At 51.0% G+C, this 24,266-nt stretch overlaps 8 protein-coding genes across 8 annotated transcripts; 4 read left to right on the forward strand and 4 right to left on the reverse strand.

The window, feature by feature from the left end:
• Nucleotides 1-442: 442 nt before the first annotated feature.
• Nucleotides 443-3,193, forward strand: HO133_000750 (uncharacterized protein; the record flags this gene model as incomplete). Its single annotated transcript, XM_037291687.1, has 2 exons — nt 443-452; nt 504-3,193. 2 exons carry the CDS (start codon nt 443-445, stop codon nt 3,191-3,193), a joined length of 2,700 nt encoding a protein of 899 aa, XP_037152049.1.
• A 1,918-nt stretch (nt 3,194-5,111) lies between these two features.
• HO133_000751 (uncharacterized protein) lies at nt 5,112-6,608 on the forward strand (the record flags this gene model as incomplete). The annotated part of the gene is made up of 2 exons (XM_037291688.1): nt 5,112-5,456; nt 5,520-6,608. 2 exons carry the CDS (start codon nt 5,112-5,114, stop codon nt 6,606-6,608), a joined length of 1,434 nt encoding a protein of 477 aa, XP_037152050.1.
• A 931-nt stretch (nt 6,609-7,539) lies between these two features.
• Nucleotides 7,540-8,778, reverse strand: HO133_000752 (uncharacterized protein; the record flags this gene model as incomplete). Its single annotated transcript, XM_037291689.1, has 1 exon — nt 7,540-8,778. The coding sequence occupies one exon, from the start codon at nt 8,776-8,778 to the stop codon at nt 7,540-7,542; it is 1,239 nt and encodes a 412-aa protein (XP_037152051.1).
• Nucleotides 8,779-10,185: 1,407 nt separating this feature from the next.
• Nucleotides 10,186-12,606, reverse strand: HO133_000753 (uncharacterized protein; the record flags this gene model as incomplete). Its single annotated transcript, XM_037291690.1, has 5 exons — nt 10,186-11,408; nt 11,461-12,121; nt 12,204-12,359; nt 12,416-12,533; nt 12,584-12,606. The coding sequence occupies 5 exons, from the start codon at nt 12,604-12,606 to the stop codon at nt 10,186-10,188; spliced, it is 2,181 nt and encodes a 726-aa protein (XP_037152052.1).
• A 634-nt stretch (nt 12,607-13,240) lies between these two features.
• HO133_000754 (uncharacterized protein) lies at nt 13,241-14,611 on the forward strand (the record flags this gene model as incomplete). The annotated part of the gene is made up of 1 exon (XM_037291691.1): nt 13,241-14,611. The coding sequence occupies one exon, from the start codon at nt 13,241-13,243 to the stop codon at nt 14,609-14,611; it is 1,371 nt and encodes a 456-aa protein (XP_037152053.1).
• A 920-nt stretch (nt 14,612-15,531) lies between these two features.
• HO133_000755 (uncharacterized protein) lies at nt 15,532-17,280 on the reverse strand (the record flags this gene model as incomplete). The annotated part of the gene is made up of 1 exon (XM_037291692.1): nt 15,532-17,280. The coding sequence occupies one exon, from the start codon at nt 17,278-17,280 to the stop codon at nt 15,532-15,534; it is 1,749 nt and encodes a 582-aa protein (XP_037152054.1).
• A 1,380-nt stretch (nt 17,281-18,660) lies between these two features.
• Nucleotides 18,661-19,726, reverse strand: HO133_000756 (uncharacterized protein; the record flags this gene model as incomplete). The annotated part of the gene is made up of 2 exons (XM_037291693.1): nt 18,661-19,385; nt 19,438-19,726. 2 exons carry the CDS (start codon nt 19,724-19,726, stop codon nt 18,661-18,663), a joined length of 1,014 nt encoding a protein of 337 aa, XP_037152055.1.
• Nucleotides 19,727-20,359: 633 nt separating this feature from the next.
• On the forward strand, nt 20,360-22,115 carry HO133_000757 (uncharacterized protein; the record flags this gene model as incomplete). The annotated part of the gene is made up of 3 exons (XM_037291694.1): nt 20,360-20,431; nt 20,589-20,747; nt 20,907-22,115. 3 exons carry the CDS (start codon nt 20,360-20,362, stop codon nt 22,113-22,115), a joined length of 1,440 nt encoding a protein of 479 aa, XP_037152056.1.
• Nucleotides 22,116-24,266: the final 2,151 nt, after the last annotated feature.

Consider the following 24,266-nt stretch of genomic DNA (forward strand, 5'->3'; position numbering starts at 1 on the left):
TGCTTGCCTCTGGAATGTTTCCTCACAGAATCACATTTGGGTCTGGGTAATCGGGTAAGAAGTTACCAAAGGATCGGGTGTAAGAGTTATGAACACTCGCTGACCAAAGGGATTAGAAGTATCGCTAAGGAGGAGGCCCATCTCGTTCTGCTGCAAAGATGACGGGTTAGCGGGCTTGGCATTACCGCCGGGCGGAAGAACTTTACCCCGCGTTGTTTACCCGACACCCAAACACAGAAGTGAGACCGGTAGACTCCTTCAACATACTTGCCAGCTCCATAACAGCATTGCTTTAGCTTTTTCCTTTGATGTGACTACACAGTTCTAGTTGTATTACTTTAGCTGCAGACCTCGCTACAGTTGCTACAGACAGCTTGGTGCTGGAATACCTTTGCGATCCTGGAGAAACTATATCTTGGTTGAAACTCGGGAACAGCAGAGCATGAACGAAAGTGAGCTTGGATAGATAGCCTATTGATCTTCTGTGTACTGATGTCTTACAGGTGCAAAAGCCCCATGGACTTCTGCTCGATGCAATCGGCTTCTTCGCCCTCTCTCCTCCAAGATTGCTCTCTTGCGCAAGGCTACACTTTCTGAACTCAGGCATGATGAACGGAACTCTGGGATCGCCCCATCATCATCCTACCAGAATTCAGCTACTGCGACGAAAGTTGACGTTGAATGGGAGAATAGTCCAAGACCTTGGAAGAAGATTAGGCGTACATATTCATCAAAAACGAAGGTTCGGTCGTTTCGAGAATTCGTGGACATCGATAAAGACCGGGCATTTGCAGAATCAACGGATGCTGCAATACGATTGCCTCTTTGTTTGACGGCAGGCCAAGTCAGAGGCAATGACGAGGACTTGGCCGCCAAAGACGGTCAACATGATATACCAGGTCAAAGAGCACTGCCTAGAGACCCTCGCGGTACATCGAAGAACGTGCAAGTCTTCCACAATTCTCAAGTTCTGGGCTCCGATGGTTCGGCTGGACTGGGTAATCGAAGACTCATAGAGGGGATATGCAAGGCACTCGAAGCATTACTAAGGGCTACTACTTGCGAAAAGACCAGTGACCATCGTGGATGTCGCTCACTTTACTCTATCTGCTTAAGGCAGATTCCTAGTTACATCGCCGAGGATCAACGCCTGACCAATGATGAGGATCTCGAAAATCACATTGACGTCGCATCAGAAGTCTACACCGACCTCGAAGCTTTTGGTTCAGTGCCAGACGGTGGTTGGGAGTCTCTCCGAGAAGTGGTAAGAGCCCACGGGGTCAGCCTAGTCGGAGAAGCAATCCAGGAGGGTCTGATTGAGATTTCTCTCTCCTGCCACATCCTTTCTTTATGTCTTGGGCTCGCCGCCTACGACGAAGCCGAATGCGTAATTGAATGCATGATCACTCTACTAAAATATCGGCCTCTTTCACCGGAGAAGAGTACAGTATTTTGCGCGGGACTCTCTCACCCTATTAACAAGTCGGCCACATCGCACCGACTTCAAACCACTCTCCTGACAGATGAGGCTTCTCGGGTTGCGGGTGCATTGAAGTATTGTGCCTCACAAACTGGCAGGCATGGCTTTATGTATCGCCAAACGGCAGTGATGCTAGAAGATGGCATACTCCCAGTAGGCTGGATATCGAGTAAGGCCATGATCGAATGTTGGAATGGCGCGATCCGTTCGATTACACAGCAAGACGATCATGCTCGATCTGCCGCCTTGCTTCTTCAAATTGCAATCTCGAAATCATACAGGCGAGGGGTCTCGAATGCGAAAGCTAGCCCTCAAGTTCACGATCTGAGGCTCCACGCCTGCGAACCCTTTGCTGTCCGTCCCACTCTCAGATCCTACAAGTCAAGCCGAGCAGTGGAGACGGTCGCGGAAAGTCAGCCCACTGGATCAGGAGAAGCCGGGGCGCGACTGGACGACGTAGACAACGCTTTACAATCTACTTTCTCCAATGTTCTGACAGTGCTTTCAGCTATCAACATTCTTCGATCGGCTAAGTCGGGAATGGACTCAAGTCATCCTAACCTTTTGAGCGTGGCGATACTGCGGGATGTGGCTTTAGAGATACGTCAAGTCCTTGAATTATCTAACGCCACCTCGTGTGCCAATCGCAGCTGGTCTGTGCCAGAAAAATGGTTACATCTGCCTCTACTCTCAGCTGGACTGGTCTCGGTTACATCGAGAAAACCTGGCACGGGGATCGCTCCGAATGACGTGCTTGACCTGGCTGCACTGGCCAGCCTGCCGTCCAGCAAGGAGTCGTTGAGCAATGCGGGCTCATTTCTCGGCGAAGTTGCACGATGTTGCGATGAACCAGGATCAGGCGATGGCTTCCGCTTCGTACAGGTCATGGTCCAAGATCTAATCTCTGTCGCCACTTCCAATATCTACGATAAGCCAACTCGAAGATTCTGTTGCGGTATCGCTCATGCGGCAGCATTTGCATTCTCGGAAGATACGGGTCAGCCCAAACATCTTGAATGGGCTTTAGACGTGGAGGGTACAATCACACGCACGGTCGACGACTCACCCAGTATTGTCGTAGACAAAACCCCAGCTCGAGATGTCATGCGGAACAAAAGTGAATACAAATGGGAGGAGGGCATATGCGAATGGATTGCGAAGACTCCAGCTTTAGCACTGCAACGGCCTATCGCCGTGGAAGATGTCGATCGTGACAGCACCTACGGGGAGGCACCGAAGTTGACGCTAGTGCAAGCATTGCCTCTTCTCTCCGGAAAATCACAATCACCTTGCGTCACAGACCGGCGGCTCCCTCGGCCAAAACGTAGACATTTAGGGCGAGGGGCTTCCTGTGACTCCTGTGAAATTGGGAACGTAGAAGGAAGCTACGGCAATTCCAATTCAACGGAGAAGCTACTTTTCATCAGGGAATCCCCACGTCCCCAGAAGGTCCCTCGCCCGCAAATTCTCTCGAAAGTGCACGCCGCAAATGACCTCGATGAGCTTTCCACGCCAGAATCATCACAAGAAAAGCCTATTGCGCTGCGAGAGATACCAAATCTACCATCTGGTGGTAAGAAGGGAATTCCAGACCGAAAGCATGATAACAAAGTCATTGAAAGCTATAGTTTAGATATGCCACGGACGAATAGGCATCGACTGGATACGGAGACTTTCTCCCAATACATGGACGATGAATTGGGCTTCCCATGAAACTCGCAATGTCTGATTATGGCACTGTGGCGTTTATGGGTCTGTGCGATATGTGTGATGATGTTCATCAATGGTGAGACCGGTGCGACTACAATCAGGCCATGTATTAGGGGTTCTTTCGATGCTTCGAAGAGGCTGTGGATAGATATCAAAGTCGTGACTTTTTGATACGCGTCGACGTTCTTGAAAGATTAATGTCGCAACCTTGTCCATGTATGGACGGTGAGAAGTCAGAGGCTTGGATTTTCTGCAGGGCTCACGAGACGGTTTACGGTGTAATTGGGCCAATCGCAATTCAAGATCTGGGTTCAAGCTTCACTAAGGTTTCAGCCAGTATTGACCTGCAGGAAGGGAGGGTCCGCGCGGGCGCTAGGGCCTGCACGGGGGGCGTCTAGGAGTATCTCCTACCCTATCTTCATCTCCTGGGACGTCAACTCCCTGATTGTTGACGATGGTGGTCCGGTGGGGCAATATGGACCGACGAGTACGACAGATTGCCAGCCACCGTGGGCTCAAGCCTGCAGATATCTTTTGGTCTCTTTTCCAAGACACTTCTCTTACACCTTCGTCTCCGTCGCTCGTTCAACTCCTTGCGGTCCAACGACGCAAGCAGTGCATGAGCCGGCCCTCCTGCCTCTATTTTTCTAACACACGATGCGCTCTCCTTAGCAACGTAGTGTCTTACACGTCTTTCTGTTCTTTTACTCCTCTGATAAAGGGTAAATAGTCCAGTCCGGACACCTGTTCTTTTCGTTCCAATTAGACTAGCCATCGCACTTCTTGCCTCAAGAGTACTTTCTTCCGAGCTCCCTTGCCTCCGCTCTTGTTAAGCGCCTAATACGTGCCCACTAACATTACATGAACAGGACTAGAAGCTTCCTTGAAGCAACGCTCCTTATATTTATAAGACCGACCTGTGGCCGCGGGTCGACCTCTCTTCTAGGCGTGTTTGTTTTCGAGAAACAGAGCTGGTCCTTTGTCGAAGTGGAATTTTCAAGTCGTCACTGAGGAGGAAGCGTCGTCGCCTACGTAATATCCTATTCGACAATTGATCCTTTCGCACGCTTGCGGCTGGTACTTGCGGCCGTTGACCTCCGTTGGCCCCCAGACAGAGGAGACATCCAAGGCCTCACTGTTTCACAAACGACCTATACAGACGGTGATCGCCCCCCCGTAGCCAGCAATGCGCTCATGGTCGTCCTCAGAGAGTTTTAATTGAAAGGAAGAGTCTCTTGCCAGAAGCCGTTATTCATATAGTCGTTACCCGAGAAGGCTACCTCAACATTAGATCGGGAAGTTGTTACAGCGCAAGGTCCTTCACGGAAAGCCAATACTGGTCTATCCTCGTCGAAGATCACCCCTGCGCAAGGGCGTTTGCCATTGAAAAGTCTCATATGCAAGAATCTACAATCAGGAAGGGATCTTAGCCGTTCACACTGTGTAATCTCGTCTTGACCTGAAACCCATCACAAGAGGTCACTGTCCCTTGAACCTCGTAATACCCCAGGCCCGTGCCTCTCGAAAGAAATCATCATCCAAAGTCCTTTTCCACGCAATTTCTCCTCCGGAAGCGAGGATGGATGGAATTGATCCGCCAGCTGTGGCTGCGGCCATCGTGGTCAACAATATGCTGTTTTCATATTACATTTTAATCGTCCTTGGAGGAATCGTCATCAGCATGATCATATATCGAATCGCCATTCATTCTGTGCAGTATATTCGAACTCTGACATGCCTCAATAACGACAGTCAACGATATTTCAAGATGCCGAATAGGCAATTCGGTTGGATCAAACAACATCTCCTCTATGCGCCATTATTTCGCCGTCGTCATCAAAAGCAGATGCGAATCGGACCCGTGGAAACTGGTATCCTGCCGACCCGATTCCAGTGTTTGCTACTTGTGTCAATCATCACCATGAACGTCATCCTCTGGGCCCACGGTATTGAGTGGAATGGCCCCATAATCACCAAGCTGGAGCACCTCCGTAATCGCTCCGGAACTCTTGCAGTCGTCAACATGATTCCGTTGGTAATCATGAGCGGACGGAATAACCCTCTAATCGGCTGGCTTAATATCTCGTACAATACGTTCAACCTGATGCACCGCTGGTTTGGTCGCATCGTCGCCTCCCTTGCAGTTTCTCACGGCGTAGTGGAAATAACATCGATTGTTATCAGAGGCCAGGAGACCCATACCCCTGGATGGGAGTCGTTCTCGGAGACCCTGAAGGAGGTTAGGTTCATCACCTTCGGATTGGTTGTGAGTCACGGCCAGCATTCACTTTTCACCTAATCTTCCCACGTTTGCTGATAGGTGGATTAGGCGCTTGTTTCAATCTGCACCATAATCCTGACGAGCTGGACGGCTTTCCGCCATGCTTTCTACGAGACCTTCCTGCACATCCACATTGCTCTCGTCTCTCTAGTCATGGCCGCTCTATGGATCCATCTGGGTGGTCTCCAGCAGATGACCTACCTGAAAGCCGTCATCTCAACCTGGGTCATCGAACGTCTCATCCGCCTCTCCTCCCTCATCTACCGCAACGTCGGCCGCGGCGGCACCAACGCCGACGTCGAAATCCTCCCCGGCGACGCCATGCGCATCACCCTGCGACCCGCCCGCCCCTGGACCTTCAAACCAGGCCAACACGTCTTCCTCACCATCCCCTCCGTCGGCCTCTGGACCTCCCACCCCTTCTCCGTCGCCTGGTCCGACGCCCCGCCCCGACCCCTCCGCCCCGGCGACCTCGAAAAAGGCATCCGCACCTCCCAACCCACCGCCCAAACCACCGACACCCTCGCCCTCCCCCCAACCTCCGTCTCCCTCATCATCCGCCGCCGCGCCGGCTTCACCGACCGCCTCCACCGCAAAGCCCTCGACGGCCCCCACCGGCGCGTCTCCCTCCCCGCCCTCGTCGAAGGCCCCTACGGCGGCACGCACCAAGCCCTCCACTCCTACGGCACCGTCGTGCTCTTCGCCGCCGGCGTCGGCATCACGCACCAGGTGGCCCTGGCGCGGGACCTCGTCGCGGGCCACGCCGCCGGCACCGTCGCCGCCCGGCGCGTCCTCCTCGCCTGGGTCGTCCGCGCGCCCGACCACCTCGAGTGGATCCGGCCCTGGATGGCGGCCGTGCTCGGCATGCCGGGCCGGCGCGACGTCCTGCGCGTCCAGCTCTTCGTCACGCGCCCGCGCTGCACGGCGGAGATCCACAGCCCCAGCTCCACGGTCCGGATGTTCCCGGGCAAGCCCGACGTGGACGCCTTGCTGGGCATGGAGGCGCGGGCCCAGGTCGGCGCCATGGCGGTCTGCGTGTGCGGGCCCGGCGGGCTGGGGGACGACGTCAGGGCCGCGGTGAGGCGGAGGCAGGGGGGTGGGAATGTGGATTTCGTGGAGGAAGGGTTCGGATGGTGATGGGGGTGCTTTCTTTTTTCTTTCCTTCTTTTAATATATAACAAATCTATCCTATCCCATCCCATCCCATCCCATCCCATCCTATCTATCTATCTACCCACCATTTCAAACTTAAAACAAGCCCTCTTTAGGCGCACACACTTGGGGTTCCTTCTGTCTCTGCCGGAGGGGATGGAGTCGGTGTCCGATTTCCAATCCCATCTCCATTCTTTTTCCGTATTCTACAAGTATTCTCCCACTTTCAACCGCGGCGACATCTCAACAACGACACCTCAATCTTCTCCATCCGCCTCCCTAAATTCTTTGCCTTTCCACCTATGTAGCAAGCAACCTATCGGCGAAACACGGAATAACCTGATTCTTAGCAGCGGCGACCTTGTATGTGCCCTTCTTCTTCTTCTCGTGAGTTCCAGTCTCCACCCCCAACAAAGCCTGGCGTGGAGCTGCGGAGAGTATGTTGTAGGCGGCGTTGGAAAGTCGTCAAGCTGTTGCTACCTCTCCCACGCTGTAAGAGTAACCACTCACACGGAAAGCAAGTGATGATACTGTACAAAGTATTGTGATAGATCCAAGCATCTCTGCCTTCGTCTCAAAAGCTTCTTTCATGAACTATATACAGTCGCCGCGACCTCGCTGGCTTTGTCGAATGTAATAGTAACTATTCAGTGGGAGTAGAGATATAAAGTTGTGTAGTTGTGGGGTATTTCGTGTGATAACAGAATTGAAAGACGCATAAACCAGCCCCGAATGTAGAGGCATTATAAGATATATCAAAGGCCCGAAACCAGAGAACCCCATGACCGACCGAGCTGAAACGACAACCGACGTATGTGTTTTCAACAGTCGTGCGTGCTCAAAGTCCGCGTCACTCCCATCCGTCATTCCCCCTCCAGGTTCCATTCCAGGTCCAGAACGCCCGACCCCGATTTGATCACACACTGCTGAGCTTCAGCAACGCCTCCACGGCCTCCCTATCCTGGGCGTCGCTGCTTTCCAGCATAGGCGAGAATCCCATCAAGGCATGAGCAGCTTGCTGCTGCTGCTGTTTATTATTATACATTAATCTGTTTGTAGTCGGCATACTCTTCGCCATTGTAGCCGGTGGCCGACCCGCTGCTCCTCTGCCTCTGCTCTTCGGATTAAAGCGTTGAGCGTATCGTTGGTGATTCGTAGGGATCAGGCCGCCGCTTAATGGGTATGAGCCTTGCCGTAATGCAGCGGCGCCGATCGAGGCCCAGTCTTCTTCGTCGGTGACGTCGCCAAGGTCGTGGTCTGGGATTTGCCTCGTGTCCGGAGGAGAAGAAGAGGAACAGGAGTCATCCAAGCCATCAAGGGACATCTTGTCTGCTTCGTGTTCAAGCACGCTGACGTCTTCCATTGGGGTGTCATACTCCTTCTCGGCATCATATGAGGCAGCAAAAGTCTGTTCTCGCGTTCGGTCTTGCCGCGTGCTGGTGACTGGTATGCGGAGACTGCCTTGGGGGTATGGTGGTTGGTGTTGGCGAGCTTCTCGGGCTTCTCGGGAGGGTTGTCCTCGTCTCCGAGCATCCCATCTGCCCCAGCCGACTTTTTCAAACATCACGTTCCCATCGATACCACCCTGCTGGCCGTCGCTGCCGCGGCCTTCTAGAGCTCCCACTACCAGCCTTCTTGCTTTCGCAGGAGGAATACCAGAGAAGCCTGGGACGGAGGTGGTCAAGTAGCCCATGACGTGACGGATGGCGAGGGGACCGTTTTCGAGGAGGATGGCGGGAAGGTGGTGCTTGGCAAGCAGGCCAGGAGTGATGGCTCCAACCGCATCCAAGTCATCCAGTTTACTGAGACCGCGAGCTGTGAGACCACGCCGGGGGGTGTCTTGGGCCTTGGCGTGCTCGACAGCATCTTCAAGATCGATATCGGAGTCCACATGGGTGGGAGCGGGAGGAGTGAGAGGTCCAGTAGAAGCGCGGCCCTTGTAGGCCTGGGGAGGAAGGGAAGGAGAGATGGAGTTGGGAGGCGTGGGAAGACCGGCGGTGTTCTTCTTGACCGGCAAAGATCTCGCGGCCACGGTAGCGAAGCTGTCTTTGCCGGCCCAGAAGTTGTCGCACGGCTTGAGGATGTCGACGGACTCCGTCATTCCAGCCAAGGCCAAAGCGATGCTAGAGTTGGTGTTGGTACTGGTAGGAGCCATGTCGTTGATAGGTTTGGGATGGTTGTATCTCTGCTAGATCACGGCGTGTGAGTCAGGCTCGGTATTGATGGAATTGGGCGGATGATGTGATTGAGAATGGTGAATGATGAATCGCGTTGGAGTCGAGAGCGATATCGGATTGAGTGAAATTACTCACGAGGTACAAAGAAGGTCCGGTGACAATAAGACTTGCTTATTGTGGTGTGGTGTGGTGTGGTAATTGTTTGGGTAGCTCGGCTGATGATCCGCGAAGGCGAATTGGAGCTCTGGAGGCGAATGGATTGTTTGTTGAAGCTGGATGTGTTTGGAAGCTGTATTGAAGATGATGTTGTTAGAAGAGAAAGATGGCATTTTTTTGAAGGTGGGGATGGGTGGGAAGTGTTGATGGACGTACCTGCTGCAGGTTCGACTGCTTGTTGTGGAACCTGTGATTAGGTATTTAGTTGAGGAGATGGAGAAGTCGGTCGCGAATGATTTGGGAGGCAGCTGCAACGTGGAGCCGAGAAAAGCCCTAAACAATCCGGGATCAGCTCCTACCCTCTTCTTACTCCTCTGCGTTTTACACCCCTTTGTGCAACAAATGATACAAAAATAATAATGATAATAATAATAATAATAATGATAATCAATCATTCTTTAAAAATCTTGTTTCTCATGTCTGCAAGCGATCAACTTTCTATCCTTGCGCATCGTAAATCATTCATTTGCTGTAGAGTACTCCGTTTGCAGGCTTCAATCTCAGGTCTCATCTTGTCTCTCTACACCCACCCCCCCCCCACCCCCGGGCCAAAAAACACCCTTATTCCCCATGCGTAAAAAGACCGCTGTCATCCGTCGGTAAGGTCCCCATGATAGGAACATCTCGGTGGTACCTTTATCGACCAATGCTTGGCTTAGATCCTCAGTACCTTAGTGCTTATCGGCGCTTCTCGCTTGCTCTAACATATTTTTTCCAATCTCGCTCTGCTCAAACTGTTTTACACGGCTATTCTGCAATTTTAGCCCCTGATCGAGCGGAGATTATGCAAGACACTGGATCACTGGATTGTCTGCATGAACTGGTGCCATGCTATGTAACACTTTTTACCAGCTTGCTGATCATGTCGGGACCGCCAGCATTCCAACAACCTCCCGTTTCCATATGAAAATCAACGGGAAAGGCTCCATTCAGAAGCGTAAGCCACACGGGCTCCGCTGGCTTATGAGATTGGCGGGAGAAATTGAATATGGTGCAAACCAGTGTCCAAAAAGTCATTCCCGGCATGGAGACATCTTTCCGCATGACTATTTGGGCATGGTATCTATAGACAATGTCTATGATGAGAGCAGACCTTCTCCGAATTCTACCAACTATGAACAGGCAAGTAGCCGAAACAACCGGCCAGGAAGAAAGGGAACGAGGTGTCTTCACCTCAGCTTTCCTCCCTTGAGGTTTCCCATAGTAAATACATCCCCATCATCATCGCTATTATCGCCGTTACCATTCGGTCTTGAGCCTCTCCGGTTCCTGCTGCCTTCCCGCTTCTCATCTCCAAATAGCTGGACCCCTTTCCGCCGCCTGTCTGATCTCTCCGATGAAAATGGCGACGCAGAGACGAAGCCGGACTTTTGCTGATCTTCACCTAGCATCCAGGAGAAAGACGACTGGGCAAGCGCTGGGCGAGGCTGCGAGAATGGTGATAGACCAGAGGTTTTGGACGGACTGGCGACATTGGGCGTAGATGGAAGGGGTTTAACCGGAGCGGGTGCCGACCGCTGGACAGAGGAATCGACTGTTTCAGCTGTGTGGATACCTTCGCTGCCACTCTTTTCATCAGTCGCTCCGTCGCTCTGGATCTGACATGATGGCGATCCAGGAGTTGATGAAGTCAATCCCGCGTCCGTTTCAACAGCGGCGTCGTCTTTTGTCTCTTCGCGCGAAAGGTTCTCGGAAGGCAGTGGCATTGTCGGATTCTCAAGGTAGACTTGCACAAATTGCACTTTCGCTATGGCTAAGCTCAAGACATCTGCCGTCGTCTCATTTGGCTCCTGGTTAATTTCCCTCTGCTGAGTCCAAAGTTCCTCCATGGCCTTCTCCAGCAACTTTGCTAATGATTTGTTGCGTCCTTCAAGATAGTGAATCTTTGTAATCAAGTCTTTTGGACTGTCAGAAATAATTTTGCCACTGTCGAGGGACCATCGAGACTTCTCCGGTAGTCGCCTAGGCGAGTTATTGCCGGACTGGAGGCCTTGCACAGCGCCACGTAACGCTTTAGCCACTCCCCATCTCTCACCTTGATTATAAACACCTTTAGCCGCTTCGTGAATCATGCCTTCGATTCCACCCTGATGTTGCAGAATTCTAGCAGGCGATAGTCGCGGACTTAAAGCCTTCTGGGGAGGCAGCGTCTTTTGAGCCGCTGTCTGCTCCGCAGTCCTTGCGCGTCTAACTTTCTTCGGAAGCTTGCGTGTCACTGTAGTCTCAGGTGCCCTCCTAGAGTACTTAGAAATAATGTAGTCGCCTCCGTCAAGCAGGAGGTTCTCGCGCAGATACAAAGCATCTCCAACGAAAGTAGACGGTCCGCAGGGAGCTGTGGGAACAGGATACCGTAGTAGCAGTGTCAACGCTGCAGAATAGTCTGCTTCAAGGACTAGAATAGTCAGCAACACTGATCTTCATAGTCTGCATCAGGTAGAACCTACGCTGCCATCGTATACGCAGAAGCATGCTTACGGAGATCATGTCTACCAAATCCAGTGCTGGGTCTTCGGCAAACAAAATGTCCCAAAGAGCAAGAACGTCTTCAAAGGGGAATTCTCTCCCAAACAAGAGTCGAACCCATCTGATCAGAAATATCTGCGGGAGAATCTCAATGGCTGTCAAATGCTCCGCAAGCTCAGGGTCCGCGTGGTGTAAATAATTCTCGTGTATACGTTTACTTCGCTCCACTATGGGCGAATTGTTGAGTAAGCCTGCTGTTGCCGGCTCGTTGTTGCTACCCATCTCGTAGAACGTCTTGACGGTCTGCATGATGGCCGCAAAAAGCGTGAAAGCATCATGTTCGACGTATCTGTTGTCTAGAGATGCCAACGTCAGACCATCAAGGTCGGCGTGGTCCGGCCCTAGGCTTTGGGAATCGATAGCATCACGTGAGACGACCCAGAGAATAGGCGCTAGGACCTCATGCATGCCTTGTCGGTAGCCAATATCTCGATTGAGCTTGCAATATATGAATAGAATATCAAGTAGCATTTTTTGAGTGTTCGGCTCCCGAAAGTACAGGTTTTCCGGCATACATCGCTCCACATCTTGAAAAATCTCGGCTCGAAGTTCCTCATCCAGGCGTAGAGTATTCCAAGGAGACTTTCAAGGTCTTAGTGAGAGGTCAGACGACTTCGTTGGTGTCGTTGCTATAACCGCAGAGCTGAAGGACAGTATGGCTTACCGTCTCGGTATCTGTCAAAGGGTCTTCGGCTGATAGATCATCGGGGTTCTCGATATTTGTAAGGAAATGTTCTCTCAGAGATATATATGCACTTCTGGAGTCGGAGAGAGGTTTGGCCCATGCTGACTTTTCGAGACTCTTGAACAGAAGGAACGCCTGTATTCATCGTATTGTTAATAATACCCTTGTCTTGAAGGTCTAGGATCTCTTGCCTTCCAGCATATTGAACGTAGCCCAATGGCGCAAGGGCTACTCGAGCCCCCATCTTTTATCGCAGTCCTGAGGTCTGATAAGCTGGCATTGTTGGCGAGAGTTGCTTCCCATCGAGTCCTTGTGCTATCTCAGCTGTCTGTTCCCACTGTTGGAGCTCAACTACCTACTTTGTCTCTGGGATGGGCCGCATTCCTACATGTTACCAAGTCTTCAGCGAGGACTGCTCGAAGAGACCGGCACATAGGCAGCAGCGATCACATGTTGGACTTGTTGTGGGAGAGCAACAGCGTTTCAACTGTCATTTCCAAACAGAGGGCGGCCCGAAGGTTTAATCTTAGCGTATTCAATACCGTGGCAAATGCTTGGCACCAGGATTTCCTGCGCACCCTCAAAGATGTGAATTATCAACTGAACAACTATAATTTGCATTGTAAAAGTTTCTATACATAAAATTAAAATCCTTGTCACTGCGACTTCAGCGCTGTTAAAACCAAAAAAATTATTAAAAATAAATCAACTTACAAATTTATAAAATATGTTAGAATCGTCCTGATGCCAAGCATTTGCATCCATTCTGAATACGCTAAGTTCGCCGACGGGCACTGCAGAACCTCCTATCATGTTTCCATGAAAGAAACCGGCGCCAGCAGATCGCAGAGAATGAGGCTCACTGTCTAATTACTAGACATGCTAACATCAAAATCCTAATTGGTTAAGATACTGCTTGAGGAATATCACCAATGATACCCCAGCCATGTTGGCTTGAAGCCAGGGACTGCTAGGTGTGGCAGCACCTTTCTGTGCCGGGTGATGGACACCGCGACATGTCGTCGGATCTACAAAAAGAATTTGGATACCCTGAGGTGAATCCATGGCGCGGAGCTGCAAGTCAAAGCCCCGCAAATAAGGCCTCTGCGGATGAAGATGATTTTGGGGATTTTGAAGACCCAGAGAATGAGGAGAATGTCACACATACACCTCGAAATTCTTCACCACCGTACCATACTGTCAGATATCCCGTGGGTTCAGAATGGAGTGGAACGCAACGGTTATCAATGGACCAAGAATATTTGCAATCGTTTATTCATTCATCCACAACGGAGGTTCAAGAAGTCCCGAGCAACCACGATGACTGGGGAGACTTTTCTCAGCAGTCAGTCATGTTTGATGCCGATATGGAAGCTACAAGGCAGAAGCAAGAGGCAGACCGGACGTCTGTCGATCAACGTAGACGACTTGAGGCGCCTACGAATACCCAGCTTCATCCAAAGACTAGTACAAAAGCATTTACTCCTCCATCTCCGATCCCCGCTATAACCGGGGCGAATATTAGCCAACGGTCACAGGGGTCTGGAAAAGCTCGACACCAATCCTCGACAGATGATTCCAAGCGCCGAGTCGAAACAACAAAAGCAACAAATCTTGAACATCCGACCATTGATGACGAACCATGGGTTGACTTCGAAGCAGCGGAAGCAGCAAAGTCTGGGCCGAAACCCTCAAATGGTCCAATTTCGCGTGGTTTCGGAGCAACAGAAGCCTCGAACCTTGGGCCTCCACCCTCAAACATCCCACCACCGTCCATTCTTCTCTCCGCCATCGCAACAATTTTTGGGTCTCTGGCCACAAATCTGAAAAAATCCACATCATATCAGCCTTTAGATCAGCCTAGCACACTCTCACAGCTCCGCGCCTTGCTATCCACTCTGCGAGCAGCAGCTCGCATCCTCGCCGGTCGCAAGCTCCGCTGGAAACGTGATAATCTGCTTTCCCAAAGCATGAAGATTGGACCGGCCCACTCTGGCAAAGCAGGCGGCATGAAGCTCGCCGGTGTGGACAAAGCTGAAAGCCGGCGCGAAGATCAAGAAGCTGCCGAAGCGCTGCAGGTTTGGAAGCAGCAGGCTGGGCCGTTGAGGTCTATGATTGCCACCGCGAACGGCCAAATGTCGGAGATTGAGCGCTTCAAGATCCCTGAGATCGCGGACAACATGCTTATCCGACAAGGGAAACCTAGCGAGGGGATAGTGACTGCGCCCAAATGTTGCTTCCTGTGTGGCATCAAGAGAGATGAGAGAGTAGTGAAGGTAGATTTTGATGTGGAGGATAGTTTCGGAGAGTGGTGGGTAGAGCATTGGGGCCATTTTGACTGTGTCGCCTTTTGGGAGAACCTCAAGGCTTTTCTACAACAGCGTTGACTTGACCGTATCTTCGCTACCACCACTGTCATGCGGGCGAGCATCAGTCCTCCCAGTTGCTACAGCAATCTAATCCTCGGTAGTCACCACCACAAGCGAAATATTGGACGAATTTCCATGCTCAGACATGGATGGGTTGCAAAATGTGAGTGATTTCATCATTTGGTCGAACCTCGAATAAAAAATCCATCAAACATGGCAAATGGTGTATACCTTGTCTATCAGTTCGATTCACGTGCCGGCCTGCGATGGATCAAAAAATTCGACTCTCAGTCTTCCAGCAAGGCATGTGAGAAATTGACCGCAAATGAGCTTCCATAAGCCCAAAGTCGAAGACCGGCCTCGCCGAGGAACTTAGAGGAACGTATAGTGAAAGGTATTTCGAATATTAGATCTATGCAAGGAGATGTGGATAATGGAAAGGAGTGAAGGGAGTTGCTAGTGCTGAATGGGCTCAAGTCTACCTTACTCACAAGGCCGGGTCAGCGGGCACCTTTCTACTCTCAATTCTGAAAAGACTATAAATGCTCCATAAAAGAGGCTTCTGCGGGGGAGAAGTTATGTTGTACTCTCCGAATCAATCCTTTTTCCCAGACCTGAAACCCTGCAACTGTGCACACTGTCCTCATGCCTGCCTCAAGAAGTCATCGTCGATGTGGGAGATTCTGTGGTGTTCCAAGGGATGTCACGCCGGACCTGTGCAAAGCTGCAAGGTAATGAATGTGATATTCTAACTATAGACAGGCAACAAGCCTTGATGCAGTGCGTGAATCCACACCCCAACTCGATCATCATTAAACAACGCCCAACCAAGGAGTAGGTAGGCTTAGCCGCAGTCTAGGTATACTCTCGTCATAGTAGATTGTATATACCTTTGAAACAAATAAATATCCAATCCGATGCCTTACACAAGGAGACCCTCACTGGACACCGACCTCGGGTGCTGAATCCTTCTCCCCTGCCACCGGCTTATCCTTCCTCTTGCTCTTCTTCTCTCCGCCGACAACATCCCTCTCCACATCCCCCAGAGTCTCGTTTTCCTTTACGGGTATACCTTCGAAATTCTTCACCCTCTTGCCCTCCTGAAAGGACATCAATCCTCCCAGTCCGGCAACGATACACGCTAATGCCACGAACGTTCCCGTGCTCCAACTCGGTCGCTTGTACCTGTTGAACCCCCACATAAAGCCGGAAAGCACGCCTTGGAGGAAAGTGTTGAGCACGAATGCCCAGATCACATAGTCGAGTTTCCACATGCGGGTGGCAGGTGCACGGATGCCGGTCAGAGGGACGTCGGGGATTTTGGAAGGTGGTAGTGGGACCGCGGGGTTGTTCGCTGGATCGTCGACGGGGGCGTCAGGATCAATGGGGAGGTTCTCGCTCCCTGCAAGACGGAACCAGCCTCTGTTGATGCCGGCCAGTCTACGCAGCGCAGATTGGTCGTGGCGGAGACGAAATTTCATTAGATAGTAGAAGTCGCGGAAGCGCCAGGGAATGAGACCGAAGCCTGTGACGCAGAAAAGAGCATTGAGGATTTGAGAGTCGATCTCGATCCAGATACGGCGGGGGCTGTTGATGTTGTTGCACTCTTTCTTGCCATGTGATCCAGGTGGGTAGCACATGAATTCTTGACCCCCGCCAATAAGCAGTAAGAATAGCATACCACCCCAGGCTACAACATTTAAGCCGTATAGGACGATGAGGAAACCGAGTGGTGTGATAGTGAATTTCCAGAAGGCTTTGAGGCCGATTTTTGTGGCTTCACCCCAGGTGTGTTTGGGGGGGAATTTGTAGCCATTAGGATAGACGCCGTCGGCGTTGGGCCCTGGCTCTTTGGAAGTTGATGAGGAGGATGAGGGACGGGCAGTGCCAGTGGTGATTGTGGTCAGCTTCTCGCCTTTCTCGCCGGTCACGGACACCGATTCACCTGCGGGATCTTGAAACTTCTTCGGCAGGCGTTTGGTACTGTCTCGTTCATCAAGTGGGTCAACATCTTCATCGTCGTCGTTGGGAATAGCGTACGGATCAGCAGAACTCTTCGATTGAGCAGCCTTTCCGGAAATGGTCGTCTTCGATTTCGGGACGTAGGATTGGTTATCGATTTTGCCTCGCCCAACGAACTTCGAAAATGGATCATCATCATCATCGTCTGTGGCGGTGGGTCTTTGAGGACCCTTCATTTTTTGTGTAGTGGTACCCTGGCTAGATGCTGTCCCTTCTTGGACAGTGGGAAATATCGGACTACCCTCGTCTGCCGCCTCCGTATGTGCGTCCAATGGGTTTGTATTTGTCTGCTGTTTTTGCAAACTCCCAGGCGTCTGCGCTGAATTCGATCTGGACAACCGCCTTATACTTTCTTCACTGACTGTACTATTCCTCCGTTGCATGTCTCGATCCCATCCATCATGGGAAAAACTTCCACTTCGAATCTCTCCTGGCGTTGGTGCTTGTGCGAGAGCAATACCGGTGGCTTGCCACATGCCAACCGGTGGGCTTGACTCTAGAAACCTGAGCGAAGCGCTTCTTACTCTGCCCGAGCTAGCAGTCGAGGATCTATTCCTTGTCGTTGAATCGTCCATGCCTCCGAGGGCGGACAAGGGAGTTTGAGGCGTAGGCGAATTTGCCCCATAATCTCTCGCCACCGTTGAAGTGAGATCAGAGCTCGCCATCACTGTAGTGCGATCGCAGCCACCCTAGGGATACCGTTTTGGTATTGACTGCAGCTGGTGGTGTTCTGTAGATCTGGAGTTGTCAGACGAGGGACATTGTTGGGAACCGGGTCTCGGCGGTAGCAGAACAAGAGCTAGTTTGCGACGCTCAGTCACTTTGTCTCACAAAGTCTCAACTCCAAACAGTGGTTTTGATGGAATAAATGCAGTATTGAAGAGCAATGGACAGGGACGTGGCGATTGTAGAACTTCTATCCCTATAACATTTCCCAAATTAGCCTGGACCCTGCATTGAGGCTCAGCCCTGATTGGCTACAGTTCTTCACCAAGGTTTATATACGAGGTCAAGGTGCTATATCAACAACGACCCCGCTGTTGTTGGGGGTATTTAGTTCGTATTAGGTTCGATGCCTAATGGCGCTGGTACAATGGTGTTGCGGTGCTTTTTATTTTCTCCCGCTTGACTCGACAAATCAATTGGTCCCGTTTAATTCAGCTGCGAGCTTAACAAAGTATTTCTGCTGCTCCACACAAAACATTCCGGGGCTACGTTGATTCTCCATGACGGCGGTCATACCTCCACCTTCCGCCCTCACCTCCTTCATCTCCTCCCACTCCCCTCCATCCCCTCACTCCCCTCACCACTACAACCTCGCCCTCCAAATCCTCCACAACCTCCAATATCAGCATTCGTGGACGTCCCTCCGTATCCATACGCACTCGCATCTCACCAATGCGTCGCTCCCACGGCCGCTGATATCGGGAATGCCTCCGAAGAGGATATATGTACATCCCGATCAGCAGGTGGAAGAGCTGAAGGCTGGAGTGAAGGATGACGAGGTCGAGGTAGAGAGGGAGTGGGTGCTGCCGACGCACCTGCAGGAAAAGTGGTCACTGAGGAGGTTTGCGGAGGTTGTTGATGCGGTAGGGGAGGAACCGTCTGAGGATCATGGAGGGCAGATAACCGAAGAGGCGAAGGGAAAGAGGAGGGGTGGGAAGAGAGTACTGTTGGCTACGTTGGGGGATGACAGCACTGTTGTGTACTATATCGTGCATGATGGGATTGTGAAACCTAGACAGAATTGATACCTCATGAAGCAAGAACAGATGAAGAAAGCTCCTGACAGTACATGGTTTTGCTCCGCATGTAAGACATGTTGGGATTCGAAGAAGCTTCGGAAGGCTAAAACTGCGGAAGACATGGTACTGGTGACGCCGAAAGTTTGGATCTGAAGGCAACACTTCAAAGAAGATACTGCTCTCGTGGTATATCCTGCCGAACGCCAGCTCCTCAAATCGGCTTCATGTCAGACTTCTTCCACCCTCCACCATCGAATCTCTCCCCAAATCATGCGCTTTTCCACTGAGAGCCTCGCAGCCTTACACACCATCAACGTCTCCCACCCATAGGAATGCTGCGCCGGTCAGGGTCGCTGCCAGACCCCAGACACTCGACCACCCTGCAGCACCCAAGAGTTCTGCGCCTTCCAGAGACCCGTATGTTTGGAGCATGGTGTGCACTCCGCCGACGGTAACCAGTGTGGCAGTCCTCTTGATTAGCGTTCTCGCCCTATGTGAATACCCCCAGAGATTGTACACAATGGTATCTCCAAGTGTAGCAGTCTCTGGATTGAACGCCGCTGTTTCTTTGTCGTATTTGTCAGCTTTCGCAGCTGTAGCCGGCGTGAAGAGGAACACCTTTGCTGCAAAGCCAGTCGGCAGGAACGATAGGATGAGCCATGGAAAGTTCGGGCTGTACGCTGCAGAAATGTCGCGCATGCCATCAAAATGGGTCACGAGATACACCGGCAGCCAGGTGCCATAGCTGCCAAAGACGACCACGGTGTAAATGCCTGCTGCGAGAAGGCTCGTGTATACCTGAACCCCGGTGTCGTTGATCACTGAACGGTTCGCGGCGACACCTTTGGGAGTCTTGATGCTGTGAATGCTGGAGGAGACTTTGAGACTGTAAAACGGGACATAGGCTGCCAAGGTATCAATGGCGATGCAGTAAGCTGAGGTCGTCGGCCTGATCAGGTAGAAGGTTGAGAGGAAATAGTGATATGGCACGTGCGTTAGGAAAGTCAGAGCAGCGAAGTCAGTACCTATAGACCACAGTCAAATTTGGGTCGCCACCATAGAATGCCGGATCCATACTATCGAAGCCTCCGTACCACCCAACAGCCAGCTCAGTAGCCTTCCAACCGAGTAATCCAGCTATTTCCCACCAGTTGTCGCGACTCCTGCTGACAGTGGCGAGATCGCCGCTGGTGAAGGGCGAGACGAGAGAATAGAGTAGGGAGGAGATTGTCAGGCTGAGGACCAGGAGAAGAGGAAAGCGAACTCGAGGAGGGAGCTTGGAAGTTGCCGCAGGGGATGCAGCTGGTATGGTAGCTGGTGGTTTTGAAGGGCGTCTCCGGCGATCGCTTTGTACTGTCCTTGCCATGCTTCTAGATTCTGGCGAACTTGGGAGAAGGTGAAGGGGTGAAGAGTGAAATGAAACAGAAATAATGATCATGCGAAAGGAGATTTCGCGTCTTTTGTTATGACGTGAAGCGAGAAGCTGATTGGCTCAGATGTGCCAAGAAAATGTTTCCGGCCAACTTTCTAAAAGTCACTACCACCCGAGCCACCTTGACCAAGCTCACTTACAGTTTCGATGGGTAAATACGTTCAATGAATCACTCGATTGACATTGTACTTAGTCGGAGGATTTGACCCCAGATATGACTTGGCCGATGTGATCTTTACGTTCTGCATAGTCTACTTCTTGGCTGCATTCCTTTCACTTTGGCAGAATCTAGATCTCTGCGAGATGGCATATGCCATGTCTTCTTGCTTTCGTTCAGACATTCTTAATCGCTACAGCCAACAAAACACAATATTTTATTCATTCCTTGGGCTCAATGGGACACGTTCGCCCACAAAGATCTCCTTCTGTCTGCGTTCAAAGCGTTATGCTGGTGGGATTGGCGGACCCACGCCCGGGCAGATCCAGCTGCAGGAGGAAGATGCCAACGAAAGTACGCAGACTGAGCGAAGGAAGACCCGACTCACCTGGAGTCCAACGCTTTTCAAGATGTTTGAAAGCGCAGCCACAACATTAGCCTCAATCCTCGTACTGGGGCTGGCAGGGTATGGCTATCATCGGGTATGTAAATCCTTGAAACTAAACGTTTCCATGTCGGACTACTTTTCGACCTACAAACCATGATTCTCGAGCAAAAGCTTGTTGATGCCTATTCGAGCTGTCCCATCATTTGGGTCTTTGCCTTCGAGAGGGGACGCTGACCCCGAAATGTTCGCAGTACTATAAATACCTGGTTCTAAAGAAGATGACGAAAGCATTTGAACCAGGCGACCCAGTTCTCGAACTAGCCGCTCTGGGAAAGGGAGTGCCTAGTACAGTGCTGGAAGAAGACGACCAGCCGTGGATACGAAAGGCCGAGCAACTCAAAATAGACCAGGTATGTATGTTCGGAAGTAATATCTTGGTAATGCGTACCATTGTCTGGCTCGTAAGCCATGTTCGGGGAGCATAAATTTCCCTCTTGGTCTTGAGGCTCGTGCAACGGCTCGGACCTTTAATTTGAAGGTGTACTACTGACTCCTAAAATTTACTGTAGATTGTCAGTGGTACGCACCGCGGACATTATCATCTCATCATTGGCGAGAAAGGCACAGGGAAGTCATCGATGCTACTAGATGCCATGCAGAAAGTGGGTGGGGAGGGCATCTCTATGTTTGAAGCGCATGCAGACCTTGAAATCTTTCGTATACGACTCGGTAAAGCCCTTGACTACGAATTTCACGAGGATTACATTGGCAGCCTTTTTAGCATCAAAGGCCCCCGAGAGGGAAATACAGCTTTGCTCGACATCGAACGAGCTTTCAATAAGCTGGAAAAAGTTGCTTTAAGGCGTCGTGAAATTGCTGGAAAACCTTTAGTGCTCATCATCAACAGTACTCACTTGTTACGGGATGACGAGGATGGTCGTGATCTTCTGGAGCTTATCCAGCAACGTGCCGAGCAATGGGCCGCCAGCAACCTGGTCACCGTGGTCTTCAACAGCGATGACTACTGGGTTTACGAGCGCCTTAAGCAATACTCCACGCGAATGGATGTCCTTCCTGTGCTTGATTTGCCAAAAGACCAAGCTGTGTCCGCCTTGAGACAGTATCGTGTGAGAAACTTCAAAGAAGAACCCTCGACCCAGGTTCTTGAGGAGATCTTCGACCAAGTTGGTGGGCGGCTGACTTTCCTTAACCGTGTTGCGAAATCGGTGGACATGCTAGAGACTTGTGATCACATTTGTGGAACAGAGAAGACCTGGTTCCTGAACAAGTGTTGGATCTTAGGCGAAGACATGGATGACGATGTAATGGATCAACAAAAATACGCGGCAGCAGCTATGGTATTGGCCAAAGCTCTTGTCGACCAGGAGAAAGAGATCCTCGGCAAAGGGACCAACCATCCAGGTCAGGGCCAACTGCTACCGCAATTACCTCTGCATATAGCCAGGGAGATCATGACAAGAGCAGATTTCATCCGGAGCTACGACCACATCAACATATTCACCATCGATGCGCAAGCCATGGTACGAGCTGACTCTGTTCCTATGCAGAATGCTTTTCGTCAGATCTGCAGCGAGCCTGGATTTGAGAAACATTTGCAAGCTACGCTCGACCGGATCTCTGCTATTGAGAGCTTAGGAAGGACACGAGAGCTTGTAGCCAAGGACTTGATCGCAGGGCAATACAAGATCAGCGGAAGATCAGATCGAGGACAGGGTATTACTGTGGAGATTTCGCCACCAGGAGACTCAAAGAAATGATCCCCACTCACCAGAAATGACACCCCAAACAATCCGGAAAGACATAGCCGGAGACCAAGGCACCGGGCAGGCTATTCAACGTAAATGACACTTGCAACGGTTCAGATCCCGATATTGATGAAGGTTAACCGCAAGAGAAGGAATATCTGCAATCGAAAACCTTCACAGGGCTCACCGTTTCAAAAAAGTGGCCAACTGGACAGGTGCGGTTCTTTGCTCGTATACAAAGTAACTTATGCCAGCGACCCAAAATGCCGAGGCTTTCTGACGGTGACGACCATTTCTCGCCACTCATCAACAATGACAAGTTAGACAATTTAAAATAAAGATTTTATTTTCGCGGTTTCATGGCTGTTGCTAAACCGGTCGTCCCGCCTGGTCGTTTCCAGCAGAAATCTACCTACGACTTTCGAAAACTAAGATGCTTCATTTCCTAACCGAAGTCTCTCGCACAAGATGACACAAGATTGTGGGTCTTTCAAGGGTGTGCTAAGGTCTTCTGGAGGCCCTCCAATTTGTGCGCTTCTCACCATCCGCTACCTGAGCATTCCGATCAATTGATTCTTTCTTGTGAGCAGACATTGTCCGTGTCTCAGAGTGGCTGTCTGCCATGGTGCATCCGACCAAAGAGATCATGGAAAGCTGGCCAGCACCCAACTTCGTCGATCCCGCGACAAGAGGCCCCGGGCTCACAGTCGTGAACATTATTTTCATAATACTTGTATTCGTCGTTGTGGGATTGAGATACTACACGCGCCTGCGGATCACAAAAAGCTTTGGTCTCGACGACTGGGTAATGGCATTTCTCTGGTAAACAGCCTAGATTCTGATGCCATTCCCCTTTTAACGTGCTCCACTAGGTGCCCACGTTCGCCTCAACATGCGTTGTCCTAGTCGCTGATAACAATTTCGGCTGGAATCGACACTCATGGGATTTACATTCATCAAAAGGCCCCCCTGGATATAAGCTCTGTTTGGCAGCGCAGATACTGTTCTTCTGGGCGGCAACGTTGAACAAAATGTCTCTTCTGGCCTTTTATAAGCGGCTCACAGGCCCTGTCACCCCTTTGTGGTATAGATGGTGTATAGTACTGGGTTTGGCTTTCCATACAGCAATGCTTCTCGCTTACTTTATTGTGGCTGTCAGCGCATGCAAGTCAGTCAATCTCGGAAATATGGCCAGCTGCAAAGCTACTTGTCGAGTTTCTTGACACAATTTTAGACCATTATCAGCCTTCTGGACCCCTTTAGCAACGTACTCCCACACTTGCATCAACGAAGGCGTTTATATGCTGTCCTTCAGCATCATTACCATCTTTTTACATTTCTTACTCCTTCTGATGCCTATTCCCATTGTCTGGACCCTTCAACTATCTCTGAAACAGCGCATAGCCGTCCTTACACTCTTCGCGATGGGCTTCATCGTGTGTATAGCGGGCATTTGGCAGGCAGTATACGTGAATGAGGCGCTTGGAAAGAGCTATGATGAGACGTGGGTTGGGTGGCCACTTTGGATTGCGAGTGCTATCGAGGTGGATTTGGGGATTGTGCGTACCATTATGTGTTATTCTTTGGGCAAGAGACCGCTAACGGATCTCAGTTGTGTGTCTCGATTCCGGCCATTCGTCCCCTGCTTGCCATCTATCTACCACGACTCCTTGATTCACAGCGTCCATTAACTAGGGAACTGAAAGAAGTCTATGATTCGAATGAGTTGTCAGACGCATCGCCTTATCCGGCGAACCTACACATCCCAGAGAAAGAGATACCAGGGTACTCCTCTAAGTGCACCAACCGACTGCCAGAGATCTTGAGCGTGGGGTAAATACTGGGCACGATGATGAGGATGAAGTCACGTTGGGAATTCATTGAACGAAAGAATGCAAGATTGTTGCTCCCACCTTGAAAGAACCAGCCAACCCAATAGACTATCTGACGGGTCGCTTTTTCATGGGTGATACTCAGTGTGGGTCGATTCGTTATCCTTGCCTAGTTACCATATTCTCAATTTCCATATACAAAAAAGAACAAAGCGGCGCAGCTCCAGGAAAGTACGCTGCTCAAATTGCGCCTCCTCATTTGTTCATCGAATTCCAATCCCTTGTCACTTGCTCTTACTTTTCAAAGACCATTGTTTGGATACCGAATTTG

The sequence above is a fragment of the Letharia lupina genome (assembly GCF_014066315.1).
Source record: "Letharia lupina isolate WasteWater1 chromosome Unknown contig_11, whole genome shotgun sequence".
NCBI classification, from domain to species: Eukaryota; Fungi; Ascomycota; class Lecanoromycetes; order Lecanorales; family Parmeliaceae; genus Letharia; species Letharia lupina.